Source organism: Ursus maritimus, unplaced genomic scaffold (genome assembly GCF_017311325.1).
Source record: "Ursus maritimus isolate PB19 unplaced genomic scaffold, ASM1731132v1 scaffold_29, whole genome shotgun sequence".
In the NCBI taxonomy this organism is placed as follows: domain Eukaryota; kingdom Metazoa; phylum Chordata; class Mammalia; order Carnivora; family Ursidae; genus Ursus; species Ursus maritimus.
In genome coordinates, this window is record NW_024425452.1 from 25,591,750 (window position 1) to 25,615,304 (window position 23,555).

The 23,555-nt window shown below is 41.5% G+C and overlaps 1 protein-coding gene across 1 annotated transcript in view; it reads left to right on the forward strand.

The window, feature by feature from the left end:
- KCNQ5 (potassium voltage-gated channel subfamily Q member 5) overlaps nt 1–23,555 on the forward strand; it is a 489,866-nt gene that overhangs the window by 426,238 nt on the left and 40,073 nt on the right. The window contains exon 9 of the mRNA XM_040643667.1: nt 5,486–5,706. Coding sequence (XP_040499601.1) covers nt 5,486–5,706 — 221 coding nt within the window. The remainder of the gene's footprint in view (nt 1–5,485; nt 5,707–23,555) is intronic.

Here is a 23,555-nt window from a genome sequence, read left to right on the forward strand (position 1 = left end):
TCCAGTTCCGTCACGCTTTTGCATTGTTTGCAATGGGTCCAGAATTTTTCTTTAAAAATACAAACCATCGGTCTCAAGAGGAGCTAAATTTAACAACAGTTGAAATAGTGTCTCTCTGAGACATTAAAGTAATGTCTTCGGTACAGGGTCAGGTACAAATTACTGTTAGACTCAACTGAGCCTGCTCTGTTCCTCCTCTGCTTACATCGTAAATGCAGCTTCTCTAGTATCGCTTAATGATTCATTTGTTTTCCTCTGTCTTCCCGTTAAAGCAGTTCCAATCTCATATGTGGTGAATATGTTTATTGACTGCATTGTAATTAATCATCCCATTAAGTAATTTGTCCAACTCATCTTTTTAAACTGGATAGTTTTTCTCAGTTGTGGTACAAATGGTCACTTTCAGAAAATAGAATTTACCTATAAACCCATCTAACCAAGTTAAACCAGGATTCTCACCTTGAGATTTTTCTGTCCTCCTCCCTTCCTCCTTGACAAGGAGGTCAGTTAGCCATCTTGTACACACTGCCACAAAAAGGCTCTTACTTCTTCCTGCCTATTCAGGTTGAGCGCTACGAGAATAGATCATGCCAACGGAAGTTCAGAGACTGTCTCTAAACCTCGCTACCTCTGCCTACCCTGTCTCCTTAATCAACAGTTGTTGCCTGTGTGTGTGCTTCATAGTTAAGCTGCCTTGACCACAGTCTCTAGGCGTTAAATGGAACCCTGTCAGACTTATTAGACTATCTAAAGCTGCTTTAACAGGGTCTTGTGAGACTCTTACAAAGACGCATGTCTTAAAAGTTAAAGCATAAATTATATTCTTTTATTACGTTACCATCTTCTGCGGTGATCCACTGAGTGCTTTGTCCAAATGGCTCCTGCGTGGTTGGCTCTATTAGGTTCTGAGATGTGTGGTTCTCAGGAGAGAACTCGAGGATGCTGACGGAAAAGACTGTGCGTTCTTGTATTTCTTGGGTGTTTGTTTTCCATTATTTACATTTTCTTTCTTCTGTGTGCAGTAAATGATCTGCATGTGTTGTTAAACTAAGTAAGACGAGACTTTTTTTTTTTTCAGCATAATCAACTTGTGTCCTTATGGGCAAAATGTTAGATTGTTTCAAAAACAATCTTTTGAAAATGGTCTCTCCTTCTGTTCCTATTTATTGATAGAGGGAAAGGATTTAGTCTTTGAAAACACATCAAAAGACTTAAAATAAGAAACTCTTTTTTTAACAAGCTAGTGACCTAGACTCTTTTCTTCTGACTTTTTTGAGAATGTATTCGGACAATTAGTTATCGATATTAACTATAACTGCAGGTATTTTATACAAATCAAGAACCTTTTTTAACATTTCAGAGCAATTAATGTTACCAACTTCATTGATTCCTATCAATATTTATTTTCTAAAATACTGCAATATTTTATTCCTCGTTTATACTGTGTTGCATTGCTATTTATTACAAGGGTTGCTATATTTTAAAATATTTGTGTTCTTATTTTCCTATGAATCCGATGCTAACACACAGGCTACCATCATTTTAATGCCTGTTTCACATCCAGTTATTTCAACCTCACCATTAAGTGCACTGATTATATTCCAAGCAGCACAATTAAACTCCGTATTAGTACTTACTGCTTAAATAGTCTGTATACTTGTATCTGAAAAACAATAAAGCCAAATGGCTTTGTTGTTCTAAAAAGAAAAATCCCTAAGCACTTCGAGGTGGTGAAATGCTTAGTAATGTGCTGCTCTATTTCCCTCACTCCTAGTAAGTTCTGTAGTAATAAGCAGAAGGTACCCAGCATCCCGGCTATTGACATGAATTTGAGAATGCCAACTAACCTCAGGTGCATGACCAGGTTACACCGCCATCCTACCTGAGCCCTGCTCAGAGACTCACTCTTCCTAAGGACTTCTTGAATGAGGTTTTCAACCCGCTTGTAATTTTCCTTGTTGCCTGTTGCCTGCTTTGATACTCTACCCCAGGGCCAAATAGGCAGGGTCCCGCACAGCCCTGGCAGTCGGCCCCTTGGCGCCTCCTTGTGGTGGGACAGCTGCTGAGCTGCTGCACGCACTGGATTGTTACGGCTCAGTCGCCATATTGTGCCTGAGGCGAGAATTTGTAGAATGCTTATCCTCTGAAGGGCTAAAACCCTGATTAAGTATAACAAGGACTACAGCATTCAAAGTCCAAGAGGATTACCGTGGGGTTACGGTAATGCCACACAGTTCCCTGGCAGGGAACATCCAGTTGTAGCCTGCATGCTGAGCCATTTGTGTAACTTGTACGTCTGGTTTCTCCAGGGGAAGAATTCCCTTGCACAATTCCCCATAGTTGTGCAGGCGCCCCCTAGTAGAGTCCTCAGCTGGGGAGGTGACTGCTTACTCAAAGATGCCACAGTCAGTGACCACCATGTCCTTTGGGTTACTTTCTCCAGAAAGGGGGCTTCTTGTTGGTCTCCTAGGAATAATCTTTGACAGTCTTCCTAAAAACACGTACATAAATCTTCCTCAAAAACCATGTTTATAGAGGCACCTGGCTGGCAGAGCCTGTGACTCTCCGTCTCAGGGTCATGGGTTCAAGCCCCATGTCGGGCATGGAGCCTACTTTAAAAAAAAAAATGTGTTTATAGATGTGACAAAAAAAAAGTAGGAAAATAATGAAAACTTGAATGGACCAGTGAAGAGTCTCTATTTTTAATCAATGTGCATTTTCAATAACAGCCATCTAATCAGTTTAATAGTCATGTAATCAAGATGCTCTGTTGATTTCCAAAGGGGAAAAGAAGTAGAAAAACTAATAGGAGCGAGCTTTTTTGTAAGACCAGGTCTTTGCTTGGAGAACAAAATTTTGCCTGGTTAAAAAGTTCTGGGTTAAGATTTTATTCTTGACCTTCATACATTTATGTCAAAAGAGAGAGTTAAAATGTTCATCTTTTTTTTTTCTAATTTCATATGTAATTTGTTGGATTTGCTTTAAAATGACTTTTGATAATTCTTTTAATATTAGACATTGGCAAATATCCATGCAGTTAAAAAGGACAAAAAGGGACATGGTACCTAGAACTCATTTATATCAACTTTAAGTGCTTTAAATAGTACTAAGATTCAGAGAAAAATATTATCTCCACTTCCATGAATAATCAGAGATGTTATCAAAATGTTTCATAGAGGCTACTTTTAAAAATATTTTCATAGGAGCAATTGTTTTTAAATATTTCATTATTGTAAATTAGCCATGGAGGGTTTGACGCTGATAGTTATTTCAGATTTTTTTACTTTTTCAGTAATTGAAATTTTTAAAAAGGAAAAACTAAATTTCAAATTAAATGGTTTTATGAAGTTTTCATCAGTTTCCTCTTCATTTAGTTGGTATAAGAAAGAGATACGTCTTTAAAGCTTGAGACAATGATATTAACGAAACTCAACCTTCTGTAGTAATTAGCATCTCTGGGTTCCGGAAGAGGTAATCAACCAGATAAAGTACAGGGAGAACACTTGTAGTGATAGCTATGTAAACTTCAGCCACTCGTTAATCTAAATAAAGGTGCAGAGCTGAGCGTATGTTCCCAAACCCGATCACCATAAATTGAAATGATGGAACAAATGTGCTGAAACTGAAGAGAGATGTGAAATTTTTACAATTAAAAAAAAAAAAAAAAAAACGAAGCTTGAGAAGAGGTGACATTTTGGGCCCTATCCCTTTGAAGATCTGTTTAAATGATTGAAAAGTTTGGGATGACATGGAGAGCCTAGCCTCGGCATAAAAAGATGCAGTTTTATATGTTATCGTTGCTGTTGTTTGATGTGATCTACCATTTAATCATGCATTTGTCAAGTGCAGAGAAAGCCTTGGACTGACGGGATTGTTTTAAAGAACTCTTGAACCCACCTGACCCCATCACAAAACTGCCCAGCCTGTTCTCTGCATGTGCCTTCAGCTAGTCATGCTGGACATAGCTACGTCTGCATTTCAGAGGGGAGCTGTCAGTTGCATGGTCGACTTGTTTATTGTTACCAGGACTTTCTGATCACCATAGTTCATTATTTGATTTGTTTTCATGTAAACACATAAAATGTGGTGTTTTTTTAGAATATCATTTGTTAAGCAACTAGGCATGGAAAAATAAATGTTACTGTTTCTTGTTAGCTACAAAACACATAACCACTAAACACATTTGCTGTTGGCATGCTGCAGCTGGGGACAGTGGACATTGCGGTAAGTGGAAAAAACAAGGGCTCCACTTCGTCTCAGATAATCCGTGTCCATGAGAACACTGCCTCCTTCATGCCCCACAAAGACTGCAACATGACTGCGGGTCTCAGCCTCTCAGAGTAGCTGCCCCAAGTTACTGCCCTCAGCCCCTTCACCCTTTGTTTTTTCAGACCCCGAAGAGTCCTGGGCCTCTCACTAGATACCGGTGTCATTTTCTGATGAATAACACAGGGCTTTATACATGAAACCAGAACACAAACCAAATGGGGACTCAGCACCTCTTACAGTTCACTTGGGTCCCACAAAAATCCCTTAGCCGTGTTGCTATTTTCATCTTTATGTTAGAGATGAGGACTCCAAACCCCAAGTCTCTTTGATTCCAACTTGCCCTTCCCACCACATCACACCACATCTTTTGATGAGGAAAGCATGGAGATGCACTTTGGGTTTTGTTGTTGTTGTTAATGTTTCCTTTATCAACCCACAGCATTTCAGTCCTCGCTGGCATCTGAGAACTGAATGTCTGAACAAATATAATTTACCAGTAGCTGCCACAGCAAATCAATAACCTGTTTAATAGCAGGAAATTGTGTTAGTGAACATAACATCTCGTTCTGTTAATCAGTCATCACATTCATTATATGTTGGGGCTGTTCTACGTTGTGTGGTTTTTGTCTCCAAGAATGAATGCAAGCATAAAAGGAATGGGTGTTAAATGTTGTATGTTTAATATTATGTATGCAGTACTACCAACTGCTATGAGATTGCATGAATTTATGGATATCATAATCTTGCCTGGGATATGAAATGCATGCAGAATGTGGATATATAGGTATATGTAACTGTCATCCCTGTAGAAATGCTTAGAAATTACAGAGATACGCTCCCAAATAAAAAAAAATTACTTTCTTTCAATCTCAAAAGTTGAGGTTAAAGCTAAAATCTATTTCTAAAGCAAACACCGAACCAGTTCTTGATTATTTCCAGTTTAATTGTGTACAAACTACCCTACCCGATGTCAGTCCTTTCTGTGATGAATCCAGGAAGGGTGTGTCTACCTGTACAGTGAGAGTGAGTTCAAACGAATGCAAACAGATTAAATAAAGCTCCAGTTTAAAATAAGGGAAGAATATATTGCTATGCTCCTACTCGCTGAAACCATTTTGTCTATTGAAATATAATATAGAGTTTCATCAAAGTATTTACCCAAGTGGAGTGGAAGAAATTGCTTGAAATGGAATAATCATGCCTCTGTTGTCCACAGTCAGAAGCTAAGTTTTAAGGAGCGAGTACGCATGGCTAGCCCAAGGGGCCAGAGTATTAAGAGCAGACAAGCCTCAGTAGGTGACAGGAGGTCCCCGAGCACCGACATCACCGCCGAGGGCAGCCCCACCAAAGTGCAGAAGAGCTGGAGTTTCAATGACCGAACCCGCTTCCGGCCCTCGCTGCGCCTCAAAAGTTCTCAGCCAAAACCAGTGATAGACGGTAAGCCCTGTTTTTCCATAACTGTGTTTAATTTGATAGGCTATCGTGAGCAAGATTATGAAGTAATTAATTCTCCATGGTACCACTTGAAGATAGAAGAAAACAACCCCAAGGAAGGAATTGTTTGTTTGTTTTATTGGAAATTTATTCATTGCCTTGGGCAAATGTACAGAACGTAAGTTTACTTTTGGGAGCAACTTTGGCAGCTAAATCTACATTTCACAGAAGTCAAACAAAATGTTGTTCCTTCTTTACTCTTATCTACAACACATTATTTCTCGGACAAAGTCTCTATCAAGATCAACATGACTGTCCTTCTCACGTATAGGTCATGTCTGACGAGCAAAGGCCCATGGCCAAAGATGACCAGGTGCTCTGTGAATGTCTTTAAAACACAGTAAGAAGGGTAACAATACCTTTCTGGACAACCATGAAGGTGCTCTTCCCTTTTCTACTATACTCTCTCCACCAGTAAATCAGAGACCACCGCTTATCTTCCTTAGCGAGATTCCTGTTGAAAGTTCTTATCTAATGATAAGTGGAATTCAAGTTCTTCTCCCAAGAGGAGCTAACCTACTTTATTTATCATACAATGTGTCAGAAGTTCACTTGCCAACACATTTTATTGAGTGCCATATAATTTTCATGTTTATAAAACAGTTTCTTTTTCGTTTAAGATTAGCTTGGTTTTCCTTTTAAGTATGCCCCCCTGGGATCTCTTATACTGGGCAAAGAACCAAAGTCAAATAGCATCTTTCATGAATGCATAAAAACTGCAAAGGCTATCAGTCCTTCTATTCTCATTCCCTAGTAGAACCTGTATTTTCCCAGGCTCTGAAAGCCTGAGGGATTAAATTAACAACCAGGGGTCATAATCTCAGTGATCTCAGGCTCCCTGCAGTGAAATCCCTGGAACCTCAGCCCACGGGTTCCTCCCAGCTCATTCAGGGATCCCCAGGGATACTACTCCCACTCTCAAGCGAGCAACACGAGTCCCCTCTTCACACCTCTACATTCTCCACAACGTCATGGATGCCATGCTCTCCAAGTAGACGCCTCGCTGCCTACCCGATGGGCCCCTCCTGGTGGAGCTTGCAGCTCCTGTCTCCGAGGCAGGACGTGCGGATCCTGCCAGGCTTCCCTCCACCTGTCACACTGTTAAGGTAGGAAATGCCCCCTCCACCAGCACTGGACACTCCCCCATCAAGCCTCCGAGTGTCCTGAGTCACTGGAGGCACAGATTTTCAGTGTCCTCTGGTTTCCACAGTCTCCTCCCTAGGAATTTGGCTGAAAGCCCATGAACAGCTGAGTCAAGAGTTACCCGTTACAGAGCTTTATGTTGCACTCAAAATAGACTTTCTGAATATAAATGGATGCATCATTTCTGGAAGGCAATTTGGCAACATGTATCAAAAGCCTGTACATATGCCTAAGCTTGGACACATCCCATCCACCAATTCCATTTCTAGGATATAATCAATATAATGAAATAATATCAGACATTAGAAATGGTGCTAGAAAGCAAAAATTATTGACGTGAAAAGATGATTATAAAAAATAAGTTATTCCATTTTGCTGTGTGTGTGTGTATAAATTCATGTACTTAGAGGGAAAAGTCCGGAAATATTTATAACAATGTATGAACATTTACCTGCAAGTGATGAGGTCATAGTTATACTTTCTTCATTTTATTCATCTGTATTTCCTATTATTTCTACAATGAACATGTAAAGCTTTTGCAAAAGAAAACAAAGGATGATTTTTCTATTTAAAAATTGGGCCTTCTTTTCATACAATACCCTCTCCCCTTCCCCAACTCTAGAGGCCCTTGGTCTAACAGCCCTCTCCTTAGACACACGCACCCCTGCCAAGAGGTGGAAGGACCACCTTGTCTTAGTGCTGGGGACCAGCCTTTGTTGAGTGTAGACGTGGATTGTCTAATGAAGTTTAACGTACTGCAGATAGATCTGTATTGGGCTCTAGGGTCGCCGTAACAAAGTAGCACAGCTGGGGTAGCAAAAACAACAGAAATGTATTTTCTCACAGTTCTGGAGGCTAGAAGTCCGAGAATCTCCTTGTCTTATAGATGGCTGGCTACCTTCTCCCTGTGTCTTCACTTCATCTTCCCTCCATGCACAGCTGTGTCCAGATTTCTTCTTCTTCTTTTTTTTTTAAGATTTTGCTGATTTTTTTTTAAGATTTTATTTATTTATTTGACAGAGAGAGAGAGACAGCCAGCGAGAGAGGGGACACAAGCAGGGGGAGTGGGAGAGGAAAAAGCAGGCTACCAGCAGAAGAGCCTGACGTGGGGCTCGATCCCAGGACTCTGGGATCACACCCTGAGCCAAAGGCAGACACTGAACGACTGAGCCACCCAGGCGCCCCTAAGATTTTACTTATTTGAGAGAGAGAGTGAGCGAGAAAGTGAGAAAGAGAGAGAGAGTGAGAGTGTGCACAAGCCTGGGAAGAGGCAGAGGGAGGGAGAAGCAGACTCCCCTGCTGAGCAGGGAGCCTAACTCGGGCCTCAATCCCAGGACCCCGGGATCATGAGCTGAGCCAAAGGCGGACGCTTAACCGACTGAGCCACTCAGGCACCCCAGATTTCTCCTTCTTATAAGGACAATAGTGATATTGGATTACAGCATACACTAACGAGCTCATTTTAACTAAATTGTATCTTTAAAGACCCTATCTCCAAATAGAGTCACATTTTGAGGTACTGTGGCTTAGGAGTTCAACATACGAATTTTGGTGGGACTGTAATTCAGCCCCTAACAGAGCTCCTGCTCACCCATGTCATAGCATCCCTGGGAAAGCCAGGGTGTGCCCACATCTTTAAACCTAACCCTGGATTCACAGGGTGCTAGATATGCATGCATGACCCACAGTGGAGTCTGTAGTCTTCCAATGGGGGCTTCAAAAACTATTTGACTTTGTGCTGTGAGGTCTTTATGGTTGGCTGAACACATGTAAATAAAAAATCAATAGGATCTGAATTCCGAATATGGAAAATGAATTCTACTGGTATGTTTGGCCAGAGGGAAAGCATTTTTCAAAGACTCTAGCGTCGGCACTATCCATCACAGTATTTTAGTTACTGCAAAGATGTCTCAGAGGTCAGACAGATAGAAACAGAAGTCCCATTTTTAAACAAATAACAAATTGGAAAGGTCTCCTGCCATCCATTTTGTACATCATTTCATACAAGTGCAGTTCTGTTTGGTTAGAAAGGAATTGCTTTTCTCTGGTTGATGCCCATCTCAGTTGTTCTGAGTGCCCCAAGTGACAGGAGGCCTGATTGCTGTTCTGCCAAGGTAGCTTTGTCGGTGCCCACCTGCAGAAGATCACGACGCCTGACTCCTCATTTTATCCAATAGTCCAGAATCTTCACCTCCGATTTAACTCAACGTTAGGGCTTGGGAAAAATGGAAATTTCTTTTTAGAGGGAAAAAAACAACTGAAGTAGCTAGCAAATAAATGTAGACTTCAATTATACATTTTTATTTATACTGCCTCTCCCGGTTTTAAGTATGTCTAAAAACCACTTACTACCCATAGAATATAATGTATAACACCACAGCCAACTCCCAATTATTCCAGATCTATTTGCTCATTCACTTCTGGGCCTCTTTTCTTCTACTTCTCTCTTTCCTGTAGATATTTTAGGCATTCCATTGCCCATGAACAGCTCAAAGAGAGTGAAGAGCAGAAAGAATAATGAAAAGTCTAATTGGCCTTTAAGTTAATAACTAAGTTACATTTGGAAAACAATGGACCTGTAACTAAAAGATACTATCATAGAAAAACAAAGGAAATTTAGGGTTAATCCATCAGCTTTAATAATTCCTGCCAAATCTGATACCCTTTACTACAGATGGTATATCTTTATAATTTAATGACTTACAAAAGCTATTAAATACCGCATGTTGGGCTTTTTTGCTATAATTTTTTGTGAAATTTACATATTACACTTAAAAAGGGCAATACTGTCTTCCAATAGTGCACATTCATGTCTACAGAGAAGTGGAAAGTAATAAGCAGATGTTGAAGCTAGAAATTTACAAATGGCAAAAGGAAAAAAGTAGACTGTAAGGGACTGGTGTCGTATTGCCATAGCAAATTACTTTTCACTGATAATGGTATGAATAGTATTTTTAGTTCATAAATCCAATAATAAGAGAGAGAAATTTTCCATTGGTCAACCAATAGTATTTAAGCCACTTCATATAATTTTTAAAAGTAGGTAGGATATGACTTCTTTAGATTCCACATTTAAGTGCAATCATGCACTTTTTTCTTTCTGTGTCTGGCTTATTTCACTTAGCATAATGTTTTCCAGGTTTATCCATTTTGTTGCAAATGGGATGTTGTTCTTTTTTAAGGATGAATAATATTCCATTATATAATTATACCACAATTTCATTTCCTCTGTATATGTATATCAGGTTATCATGTTGTACACTTGAAACATATGCAATTTTTATTTTTTTATTTTTTTGTAGAATTTATTTATTTATTTGAGAGACGAGAGTGAGCATGAGTGGGGGGCAGGGCTGAGGGAGAGGGAGAAGCAGGCTCCCCCCTGAGCAGGGAGCCCAGTGCGGGGCTTGATCCCAAGACCCCAGGATCATGACCTGAGCCGAAAGCAGATGCTTAACTGAGCCACCCAGATGCCCCACAATTTTTACTTTTATAATAAAATTTTTAAAAATTAGGTAGGATAGAAATGATATTTTTCTCTCAACATATAAAATAATAACGATAAAAGTAACATTTATTGGATCCTTCTCTGTGGCAGGCAATGTTCTCAGTGCTTTATTCTCTTATTTCATTCAATTTTTCCAGTACCCCTATGAGGTAGGTTCATTATTATCCCCATTTTATGGATGAGGAAACTGAGGCTTGACGCTGAATAACTTACCCAAGACTAACAGATATAAGTAAGGGAGTCACAGTATGCACCCCGGCAACCTAATTTCACAGCCTTGCTTTCAGAAACATTCATAGAAGTGCTCCCAGATGTCGTATCAGTCCCCCTTTAGGCCTCTTTCATTTCTTCTTTTTCCCTGCCACCCTCCCCCCACCCGCTTGCACTCCTCCATTTTCAGTTGGTCAAATCTCCTTCCCATAGAATCCATTTGACCTTGCCACCATCCCATCCTGTCTTTCTCCCAACCCCGCTGCCAAACCTCTGAACTGTATCATCTTCAAAGACGCCGGAGGTGGAAGATTAGGCAAATTGAGGAAATGGCCTTTAGATGACCCTCTCTGTTTTGATGGCGTATCTGGGGAGAGCCTCAGGATAATAGCCATGCTGATCTGAGTCTGTTTACCCATGGAGGGAGGCAAATGGTGAGGTCATGTGAGGTCGGTTTCAGATGCAAAAGGGAGTGTCAGGAGATGGACAGCTATCAACAACAGACAAGCAAATGGAAAGGGGCAGGCTGCAAGTTAGAGGAATACCAAGCAGCCAAAATCTACAGCAATGAAACGACAGTAGACATGGATTTCCGGTGGCCAGTTTGCAGTCAAGGAGGGCTAGGCTTGCTGGCCCCTGCTGTCCTTGGGAATGCCTTTCAGAACCGCACTTCAAAGAATACAATAATCTTGACAGAGAAGTGTCCCACATACCCATATAAGCTGCATGTTTTAACATGTTTGATATTGCTTCTGCTTCGAGGAAACGTATCGATTCTGCTGAACAATCCTCAGGGCTCACGCTGGTTGCTATGAGAGGCACATACTCACCAGATCCTTATGAAAAAGACTGGCATGACCCTGGGTGCGGGAGACACATGGGGTTCACCTGACCAGAGCCCGGGTGGGCTGAAGATATGGAACAATTTGCAACGGTTGGGGGCAGGGGTCCCTGGTGACCTATTCCCTTGTTCCAGGCACTGCTGGTCTCTCTTCTCTCTCCACTTCTCGTCCACGCTCCTTTCTTCCCTCAGCCAGTGTGCCTGTTAGGATGCGTTTGGCTGCAGGACACAAAAGAAGCAGATTCAAATGCCTTCAACAATAAGTGTATCTTACCACCTAAAAAGAAATTCAGGGGCGCCTGGGTGGCACAGCGGTTAAGCTTAAGCGTCTGCCTTCGGCTCAGGGCGTGATCCCGGCGTTATGGGATCGAGCCTCACATCAGGCTCTTCTGCTATGAGCCTGCTTCTTCCTCTCCTGCTCCCCCTGCTTGTGTTCCCTCTCTCACTGGCTGTCTCTATCTCTAATAATAATAATAAAAAGAAATTCAGAGGTAGAACAACTCCTGGCAACAAACGTCGAGATCCTGACTTGACTTCTCCATGCTTCTCTTGGATCTTCTTTGACTCTGCCCATCTGTGTGCCCACCTCCTCCTGGGAGCAAGATGGCTGCAGCAGCCCCAAGCATCTTATGAGGCACAACCCTTTGAGAGGCAGAAAGGGGACCATCTTGCGTTGCTATCTCTTGTTAAAATGTGGAAAACTGTCCATTCCCATCTTAGTTCGTGGAAGTGGGTCTCATGCCCGAAATGAACCTTGGCCAGGAGAATGAGCACTGGCAGTCAGGGGTCAGGAGCCAGCACCTGGATCCGGGGCCAGTCTCCCCTGACGCCCGTGGATCAAGCAGGGGAAAGGGAGATTGTAACTGGATAGATTTGAGGATTTATGTTCAGGAATTGGCTGTTGGGATAGCAACCTCCAGCCGTGTCTGATACAGCCAAGCAATCTTTTCTCCTTTGTGAGGGTGAAGAGAAAGAATGCCCTTAAGCATGTTTTCTCCCAAACATTCTGTCTACATGTCATTTCTGTTCTCCTAAGTGTCTATGCTTTTTAAACATACAAGCCAGATTTAGAAATCTTTTTTTTTCTCCTTTCTTTTATCGCATAATTTCCATGAGGCAGTGAGCACAGACTGGCCTAACTTCTTAAATTTCCAAAGAAGGACAAAATGGGTAAAGGAGAATCTAGGGAAAAATAAATGAATCCCCATTCAGATCATTTAATCCCTCCCCACACACAATCAGCCAGTACATTTCCGATCACGCCCTCCACCGAGGGAAACGGGGGGGCAGTTGCCTTCCTCACCACGTCCTCGAGTTCCTTCCTTGGAGACTCCTTCTTCCCTTTGGGCTCATAATAACTAATGGGGTCTCACCTAAAGAGAGCAAAAGAGCAGAAATCAAAGCATGAGGTGACAGAAGCCTCGACTCCTCAAAGTCAGTAAGGTCCGTCCATCCCCTTCCTCTCTCCTTTAACCTCTGTCTTCCAGGTCCCAGGCCCACCAGTCTCCTAAAACTGGCTGGAGATTAGCAGTATAAGATCGACAAGAATACTGACAAAAAGGAAGCATTTTAGTGCAGTGGTTTGCACAATACCCTGAACTAGCAGACTTTTGTATCGACAATGGGATATTTTTTTCCAAGCAGTATAGATCACAAGCTATGGAGATTTCATATTTGACTAATTCATACACACGGACCTTTCATCTTCTACTAATCCTCTTTTACACTTATTTTCCAATGGCATCTTCTCTCGTGTTTTTCTCAGTCTCCCCAGTTGACATTTTCTGTGTTTCCACAAAATGCCAAGCATTGCATGGCACTTAACATTTTTCCTGATTTTTCCATATTGATGGCCCAGCTTCAGCCAGACTTTGATTATAATTTTCCACAAAATATGATGCTTCGTGGCACTTTCTGAAATTACCTGATAATGACTTTGCGTTGTGTTGACAGAAGCAATTATTGTCAAGGGCGGGGGGGGGGGTGTTCTGTTGGGGCTTCAGCTTAACCTGTTTGTCCATATCCCTGACAGGGTATCCCTGCCTGAGAAGCATGCCCACTTCTGGGAGCTCTAGCTGTAACAAAACCTGAGGGGTTTCTTTCACGATAGAACGTAGCTCATTGTATGCCCACCTTCACTGTTAGCATATCCTTCTATGCAAACGCCTACCGAGGGTATTCAGTAGGCTTCTGAAACACACTTTTGGTCCTTCTTCACTAAGGAGTTGGTGAAAACCGTTACCTGGAGAAAGTTTCTCAATTCTGGTCCATAGGTTTCTTTTTCCTTCAGTTGTCCAAGTTCATTATCCATTCAGTCCGTTATTCTTCATTCAGAGACACATCCTAGTCCTCTCCTGTGTGTCCTGTACTGTTGTTCCTGTCCCCCTAAGATCTGCTTCTTTATTCCGGTGTTCATATTACTATGGGGGGCGGTGATGGAGGGCAAGGGGAGATCTCTCAACCTCTGGTTATAGACACTAAGTGACTAAGTCCAGGCACCCCTCAGAGATATTGCAGGTTGGGTTCCAGACCACCCCTGTAAAGCAAATCTCACCATAAAGAGAGTCAAAGGAAATTTTTGGTTTCCCAGTGCATATAAAAGTTATACTTACACTCTACTGTGTTGGAAAGTATTATGTCTAAAAAAATAGTATGCATTATCTTAATTAAAAAATACTTCATTGCTAAAAAATGTGAACCATCATCTGTTCTTTCAGAGAATTATGATCTTGCTGGTGGAGGATCTTGCTCAATGTTGATGGCCGCTGACTGGTCAGGGTGGTGGTTACTGACAGTGGGGGTGGCTGTGGCAGATACTTAAATAAGACAACAATGAAGTTGGCCGCATCAATTGACTCTAACTTTTACAGATGATTTTTCTGTAGCATGAGATTCTGTTTGATGGCATTTTACCCAAGCAGAACTTTTTTCAAAATTGCAGTCAATCCTCTCAAACCCTGCTGCTGCTCTTATCAACTATGTTTATGCCATGTTCTAAATTCTGGTTGTCATTTCAACAATCTTCCCAACATCTCCACTAGGAGTAGATTCCTTCTCAAGAAACCACTCTCTTTGCCTGTCCATAAGAAGCAATTGGTCATCTGTTCAGACTTGCTCATTAGACTGCAGCAATTCAGTCACATCCTCAGGCTCCACGTCCTCCGTGGAAGTCCTGAACCTTCGATCAGAAAAGAAAGAGAGAAAGAGAGAGAGAGAGAGAGAAAGAGAAGAAAGAAAGAAAGAAAAAGAAAGAAAGAAAGAAAGAAAGAAAGAAAGAAAGAAAGAAAGAAAGAAAGAAAGAAAGAAAGATCTTCAAAGTGCAATAAAGCAAGTATGCCTATATTTATCATATTTCTGGTAAGGGTTGCTTTTTCCAATACTTTTTGTGAAACGCCTTTTCCTGGTTTTTAATTCCTGAAGAAATGTGTTTCTATTTTGAATGGACTGGAGTTTCCCCTGGCTTTCTATTCTAATCCAAGTACTCTTTGTATTATAGAATGGAATTTCTGTCCAGATTTCTCTAGGTTCTGCCCCAGTGTTTGTTGTCACCCTATAGCGATAGGGAAAATCATATCTGGTTCCTATTGGCGAGGAAAATAGCTTCCTGCTTAAGATGTAGGCTTTGAATGAATCCCAACTCCTTCCTTCCAGCAGAAACTAAGCTGCCAAATGACCTGTGAGTACAGCTTTAAACCATGTTTTTTTGGACTTCCACAGATCCGGGTCTTACTGAGAAACCCAGGGTTGTAAACCAGAGTTCTAAATTTTGTTTCACCAGCACATCCAAGGGTGCGCATGTGTACATTGGTGCTTTAAAGTAAATTGGAATGCTGTATTAGTTATCTACTGATACGTAACAATTTGCCCCAAACGTGGCAATTAAAAACAAGAGACCCATAATCTTACAGTTTCTGCGGTCAGAAATCCAGCAGCAGCTTGGATGGGTGACTCTGGCTCAGTCTCTCATGGGGTTGCAGTCAAGCTTTTGCTCGCCACAAAAGTCATCTTAAGGCTCAACCGGGAGAGAATCTGTTTCCAGGCTCAATCAACCATTTGCTGGCGGGCCTCATTTCCTCACATCACCCACTCCATAGGCTGCCTGAATGTCGTCATGACGTGCATCTGACTTCCCCCAAAGCTAGTAATTCAACAGAGAGTACATGCTCAAGAGAGGGAAAGGGTACTGCGACGGAAGCTGCAGCCTTTTATGACCTAACCTCAGAAGTCACATACCGTCACTTCCTCCATATGCTAGCGGTCATACAGACTAACCCTGGTGCAGTGCAGAAGGAGACGATGCAAAGGGAGGGAGGGTCATTGGCAACTCTCTTAGTGGCCGGCTACCATAAATGTCTTTACATTGGATATGTCTTTTGAGTCACAGAACCCACCACTCCCTCTCGTCTTTCTAGGAATTCCAACCACCACCTCCCCATCTCTTTTAAATGTTTCTGTTACCTTCCTGCCTCTAAAGGCATTTGGGTTTGTGACCTCTAACATTTCATGTCCAGTGTCCTATATATTGTATTTCATACACACACACACTCTCACACACGCCCCCAATCACGTCCTGACCCTCGACCTTGATCACATTATAACTAGACTATTACATTCCATTCTTAGTGCAACCTTTCCAAAAGTGATATTAACAAAATATTGAGCATTCAGTGAGTGTGACAAAAAAATAAAAGAAGATGAGGGAGCAGGAAACCAGCTAGTCAGTAGCAACACCACAGCGTTCTGTCTGTTGAGCACATGTTCTTTTAGGATGTGCGGCACATCATAAGCTGCTACAAGAGGCTGAAGAGATGTTCTTGGGCACTTCCCAGGGCAGAACCAGAACCAAGTGTGCAATACCAGTGTTTCCCTCAGTCTCATGGCAGGCTAGCAATTAAGACCTCACACTGATGGAGTGGAGTCCGTCACTGGAAACCTTCAAACAGAACTTGGATGATCAACATTCAAGGATTTCTAGGCTCTTCAGAAGATCGACCCCAAAGAAATTTTCTTGCAAACCCGGGTTTCTAGCGCTGCCGTTCTGGCTCTTCCCTTAACCATTACCGTTCATCCTCCCTGGCAATTCCAAACTGAGACGTGGAAGACAGGGAGGGTGGTTGGGAAGTAGATTGGCTAAGGAGCGCGCCAGGGACTCATTTTCTCTCCTGACCCTGGTCTCCTCTTTCTGTGATGCAACGTGCTTCCCATGGCTTCTTCCCTCTCACCAGTCCCACTCCTCGACTTCCCTTCTCACTGTCAGCTGCTGAGAAGTGTGTTGGGTGTGCCCCACCTATCCTTAGAAGGTGTCTGTGTGTGCTCCACCGTGGAGCATTCTCAGAATTCGGTTATGCATGGGGCGCCTGGGTGGCACAGCGGTTAAGCGTCTGCCTTCGGCTCAGGGCGTGATCCCGGCGTTCTGGGATCAAGCCCCACATCAGGCTCCTCCACTATGAGCCTGCTTCTTCCTCTCCCACTCCCCCTGCTTGTGTTCCCCCTCTCACTGGCTGTCTCTATCTCTGTCGAATAAATAAATAAAATCTTTAAAAAAAAAAAAAAAGAATTCGGTTATGCCTGCAACTGGCAGATTTCAGTTCAAGTCAACAGGTATCGGGGGGGGGGGGGCCTGCTCAGGGCTAGCACTTTCCTGGACACCAAAGGGGCAAAATGACTAGACATGGTGAGTGCCACCTCAAAGAACTTGCCATCTGCCTGAAATTTCACTGCCCAGCCCCCCCCTACAGTATTGACTGGCACCTGGGGGGCACAAAAGGCATCCTCTTCACTTTTCAGACTTCACACTCTTCAGAAATAACCTGTGGGTGACCTCTGAATTTCGCATGAAAGAAGTGCAAAGTTAGCCATTACACAAATCACAGGATTTAGCCCATATTTCAGAGAAGCACTTTCCAGCTGCATGGTGATTTTTCATTCGTATATCTCAAATTATTTCCTTCAAAGGCACACTTAGTTGTCTGCTCCACAAAGAGAAACCAATATGACACAATTTTAAAATTATATTTAATCGCTGTCATGGGGTGCTCCAGTTGGTAAAGAAGAAAATAAAAGGTTAGAGGAAGGCCAGGGTCCTTTCTTTGCAATGGGCAGCTAATACAGGAACGAGATGAGCTAGCCAGGCTTCCTTTCTGCTGTCTGCACTGTGAAACTCACTACATTGTTCCAAATTCCTTTTATTTTCAATGTCTAATTTTCCCCAGCTTTTCTTCTCTTGCCATCTTTTTCCTCTGTTGCCATGTACAATGCATAACAACAGTTCCTGGACTCCGAAAATACAGAAACCTCACAAGAATATTGCCTGGGGAAAATTAATCTCTGTACCTCCAGTTACAAAGATTCATTTGCACATGAAACCCTTAATTCCCTGCTGGTGATAAATTTGCATTTTTCATTAATCTAATGCAGTAGCAACCGGTGTACCACATCATTCTGTTGGGGTCGGTGACTAATCTTTCCCAAATTGTTTTGAACCTGTGTTCCCATGATTTTGTGTTTTGGCTGAAAAATGTCATGACCTCATGTCTTTTCACATTTGTATCAGTTATCTGTTATAGCAAAACTATTCCTTCCCCCCAGATTTAGTGGCTCAAAACAGCAACCGTTTATTTAGGCCGCAGTTCTGTAGGGCAGTACTTCCGTTCTTGGCTGGACTCACTGGTACATCTGTGATCAGCTACTGGGTTGCCTGGGGGGCTGACTGGCCCGAGGAGGCCTCAGCTGGGCTGACTCATCTCTGCTCCATGTGGTCTCTCAACCTCCAGCAGGTTGGGCTGGTTCAGAGTGGGGGTGAGCTCCTGAGAGCAAGACCAACCTGCAAGGCCTATCGAGGGTCAAGCTAAACTCTCCCGGAGTAACATCCCCTGAGAAATCACAAGGACCAGACCAAATGCAAGGGGTAGAGAAAGAGGCTCCACCTCTTAAGGGGAGGAGCTACATGTATCATGGGTAGTGTGGCAATCTATTGCCCTAGTCATTGGTAGCTTATTCACTTTTAGTCTTTGCCATATGCTGTCGGTTCTATAAACCAATGTGTGAGTGTATGATTCAATTTGTATTCTTCCCTGTACTTTGCTTCACGCCTAGAGCCTAAGAAGGAGAGGGAAGGAAAACCGCATTGTTAGCACCTAATATAGGCCAGGCATCAACTAGGCATTTTCTGTTGGTTCCTTCCATACCCACACAGCCGTTTTGCAGATCAGGAAATCAAGACCTAGAAAATGTAAATAACTTGCCTGCGTAGGGTCAGTCTAAATGCCGAAGTTGGGATTTGAAATTGTGTTTAGATATCACTCCATAGTTCTTCGTATGTTCTTCTATGCTGCTCAGCACGTTTTCTTTCACATGGGTCACATCATCAATAAATGAATGAATGAAACAAGGTATGAATCAGCTGTATGTCTAGTGTTAGTCAAATGATTTACTGTCCTCCGTTTCAATTAATGTGGAAAATCTTCTCAAGCCATGCCCCTTTGTCACTGTATACACTGCATATACTCTCCCCATCCCTTCAAGTGTCAGTTAAGGTAACGCACCAGTAATTCCCTTTTTTTTTAAAGCAACACTTGAACGTTGCTGTCTCTGGCCAACCTAGTCCAAGTAGTATCCGAGAGGTTTACACCTTGGCATTTCCTAAAAATGTCACTGCTAACCTAATAAGAATTGAAAGTTGAGAAAAAAAATTACCAGATCTATTTTGAATTCCCCAACAGATTGGATTAATGAATAATGCAAATGTGTAGTTCCGTAGTTTGTCGGCCCATTGTCAACCATGACTGCCTTGATCGAGGTCAGGTGTCTCTGAATATGATTCAACAAAGACAGATCTCATCCTTTTGGAGATAGGATTAAATACATTCTTTTAAGTCACTTTGTCATTGATTCAGAATGTTTCTCCCTACAGTAAAGTCCTGTCTGTCTAAGTCTCAGTCTCTTGTAATTTGACCTAGTTCAGTTATTTTCCTGTATGGGAAGGCTGTCTGAGATGATGCTGTCAGGCACAGCCCATTGCCTATCCTGGTTATCTGTGTGTGGTTGACCTTTGCTTTGCTGTTATCACTTGGCTTTGCTAGGATTTTCTGAACATTTGTTCCAATAAAGGCAGTCCTGCTAGACTAGGATTTACCTTGCTTTGAGTACAAACACTTAGATGATTTACTAATGGAAATACAAAAGTCTACAGAAGTGGATTTGTGTGTGTACGAATTTAAAAAAAATAACTATTTTCACAAAGTTGGGAGTTTTACGTCCTTGTTTTCAATTGGAAAAACTCACAGTGCTTTGAGTATGATGAGTCGTCGAGGAATTTTTTTATGAAAATTGAATTAATCTAACAGTGGTTAGAAAAACCACTTTTGGAATAAAAACCAGTTTTGGAATGAGATGGAATTTGTTTCAAATCCTAGTTTCCCCACTAGGTTGAACGAGATGAGGCAAGTGGCTTAACCTCACCATGCTTTACCCTCCCCTTTACCCTCTTTCTCTTTGTCAAGTAGCAAAAATAAGAACTACCTAATAGAGTGTGTGTGTAATAATGGGGTACAATGTGTGTAAAGTCCTTGTATGGTGCCCACCACAGAGTAGGCACTCAGTAAATTGAGTGGAATGTTATTATTTCATTAATACCAATTTCTTTTTTTTTTTAAGATTTTTTATTTATTTATTTGACAGAGAGAGAGACAGCCAGTGAGAGAGGGAACACAAGCAGGGGGAGTGGGAGAGGAAGAAGCAGGCTCGCAGCATAGCAGGGAGCCCAATGAAGGGCTCGATCCCAGGACCCTGGGATCATGACCTGAGCCGAAGGCAGACGCTTAACAACTGAGCCACCCAGGTGCCCCCATTAATACCAATTTCTGCATTAATTTTAATGTTGAAGTCCTAGGCTTGATTGATTTGCATGTTTCCATCTTCCCTTCATCCAATGCTTGGTGGCAATTCCTGTTGATGGTAAATGGAAGTTTTAAAGTTATACATTCATACAAACTTTTTTTTAAAAAGAATTTATTTATTTATTTATTTGACACAGAGAGAGAAAGCACAAGCAGTGGGGAGCGGCAGCGGGAGAGGGAGAAGCAGGATCCCAGATGAGCAGGGAGCCTGGCACAGGACTCGATCCCAGGACCTTGGGATCATGACCTGAGCCGAAGGCAGACACTTAACTACTGAGCCACCTAGGTGCCCCCGTTTGTACAAACTTTATTCCTTTATTCCTCAGACTGAATTTTAGGAGTCCTCCTGCTAAATAATTTATATAATCACAGAAAGACGAAGTTATCTTTAGTATACCTCATGCTATTCATTACTATTTATCCAGGGGTCATTGCCTTTATTATAGATGACAGAAATAGTTCATTTGTTCGGAAAGAGAGGCATTGGCTCACTATGTGACAATACAGTGTGTGGCACATAATAGTTGCTTAGAAAATATTTATTAGTGAGTGAATGATAGTGAACAGATAATGAACAAATAAATGATTTCATATTTAGTTATTCAAGAGTCAACTCATTAAACCTCATTGATAAAAATTGCTTTGGGATTATAAAAAGCCACCATACAAATGAGATGCATTACCAAAGCCTAGAGTGCGATATTATTAAAAGTGTTTATTGCTGAATCCCTAAGTGCTGAGGTATTCAATAAAGGGGGTATTGAGTGATTTTTAAGAAGATAATGAAATTCCTGGGTTGCTTTATAGTTGCAATAATTTTGAAAGAACATATACTCCAGTGTTCCCATTTTGAATAAAGACAGTCAAAATAGCAACATATTCAATTAAAAAGAAGAAAAACACTTTTATATTTTTCTTTTTTACCTTATGGGCAGTTACTAAGCCACTATTATGGTGCGATCAGCAATTTTAGCAGTAGAGACCATATTAATTGTTTTTGAAAACTCTCTGGTGCTTCATATCATCACTCAAAACAGAAAGATTCCTTTTAATGAAGTGTCAGGAATTATTCCATGAGATTTTGCCAGCATTTCTGTTAGCCAGTAAGTAAGGTCAATAGACAATCCTTAACAGAGAATCTTAGAGAATTTCGTATCATAATTAACGTGATTTAAGATGCTGAAAATGCGTGCATTATCTACTCAATCAGTTTAAGTGGGGTCTTTGATCTTAAAGAGAAAATGCTCGGGTGCAGTAGCATCTCACATAATAGATCCCTCATTAGTGTGAATTAGTAATCCTAGATGTTGCTAATTAACAGACCTCTAAACACACAAAATAAAAACCAAATCGCCAAATCACAAGAGTACTGGTGAGTGTAGTTGGTAAGCACGGTCACATAAGTATTTCGATTGAATCCCCCAGCGGTCGAGTTTCCTACAGTTGGCAGGCCCCGTGCGGCGCGTTTTACCTGCCTTGGAATAATCAGCTATGCACTAAGAGTTGGTACTGAAAGTTGAGATAAATAATATTTTAGGAAGTTAATGAGAATGTGGTTTTGTAAAGAGTAAGAAGATGGTGTTCTATTTCTGAGGTGATGGTAGTAAGGTACAGAACTTTAAAGAGAAAGAAACAAGAGGACCTCTCATTTTGCCAGCCTTTAGGTATTTGAGCTGGCCCCGAACGTGCCGGTGCTCTCCCCTTAGACCCTAGCACTCACGGGAGGTGGGTTGCCGACGGCGTGCGGTACCGTGTGCTGCTTCCTAAGGACACACGTGAAAAGGAAGCAGGTAAGGAACCTCAGGGGAAGAAAGAGTTTTTTATCTTCATGTTAAGGAGCAGTGGGTGATTTTTTTTTTTAAACATCTGAAATAGAATGGATGAAGACGTTAAAAAAAGAAATACTGAACAAGAGTAAAAAATGAGGATGTGCACCAGGCAGGAAAGACTACTTTCAATCCATGGCAGAGTGCCATGAAATCAGATTAATGAGTTACGATTAGCACTTCTCTCATGAAATGAAACAAGGTGAGATGGGAAGGAATGGGGTTAGATGGGCTGGAGAGGGTAGGACAGAACAGGAATTACAATGTGTCACGGGGAGTGTTGTTTCAACAGTCTTTTCATATTTTTTTGAAAGAATTTCTGTGTTGCCATAGTAATACATATGCCTACTTTTAACAGTGAAATAATAAAGATTAACACAAAAGGAATCATGGACTTAATGTAAAGCATGAAACTATGCAACTTTTTTTTTTAAATATAAAAGAAGATCTGTAGGATTTGGAACTAAGCAGAAAGTTCTTACATTTGACACCAAAAACATTATTCGTGAAAGGAAAATTGATAAAGTGAACTTCATCAAAATCGAAAACTTTTGCTCTGAGAACTACATTGTTAAGAGGATGAAAGACAAGCTGCAGAATGAGAGGAAATATTTGCAAACCACATGTCTAGAAAAGACTAGTGTCTGGAATATATAAAGAACTCTCAAAACGCAATAGTTAAAGAAAATAGTTGAATTAGAAAATGCATTAGAAGGTTGGTGAAAGACATCAACAGACATTTCACCAAAGAGGGTATACAGATGGCAAATAAACTCATGAGAAGATATTTAATATCATTAGGCATTAGGGAAACACCCACTGAAACCATAGGAGATATCACCACACACCGATCAGAACAACTACAGTAAAAACCAGTAACAGCACCAATCGCTGGGAAGGATTCGGGATGCTGGTTCGCTCATACCTGGCTGATGGGAATGTACAGCCTGCAGTCGCTCTGTAAAACAATTTGGTTGTTTCTTATGAAACTAAACATGCAGCTACTGTATGACCAAGCAACCGCACGCCTGGGCATCTTCCCACAAAACTGAAAACTTATGTTCATATAAAACCTCCAATGAATGTTTGTTGCAGCTTTAATGATAATAACCCAAAACTGAAAACAACCCAGATGTCCTTCAACAAACTGTACAATACTATTCGGAAATGAAGGTGAACAAACTATTGGTATGCACAGCAACTTGGGTGAATCTGGAAGGAATTGTGCAGAGTAAAACAAAACAAATATCCCAAAAGATCACAGACTATATGATTTGCATAACATTCTTGAAGTGATCAAATTAATGGAGATCAGTTGAGTGGTTGCCAGGGGTCATGGCTACAGAATGGGGCGGGGGGGGGGGGGG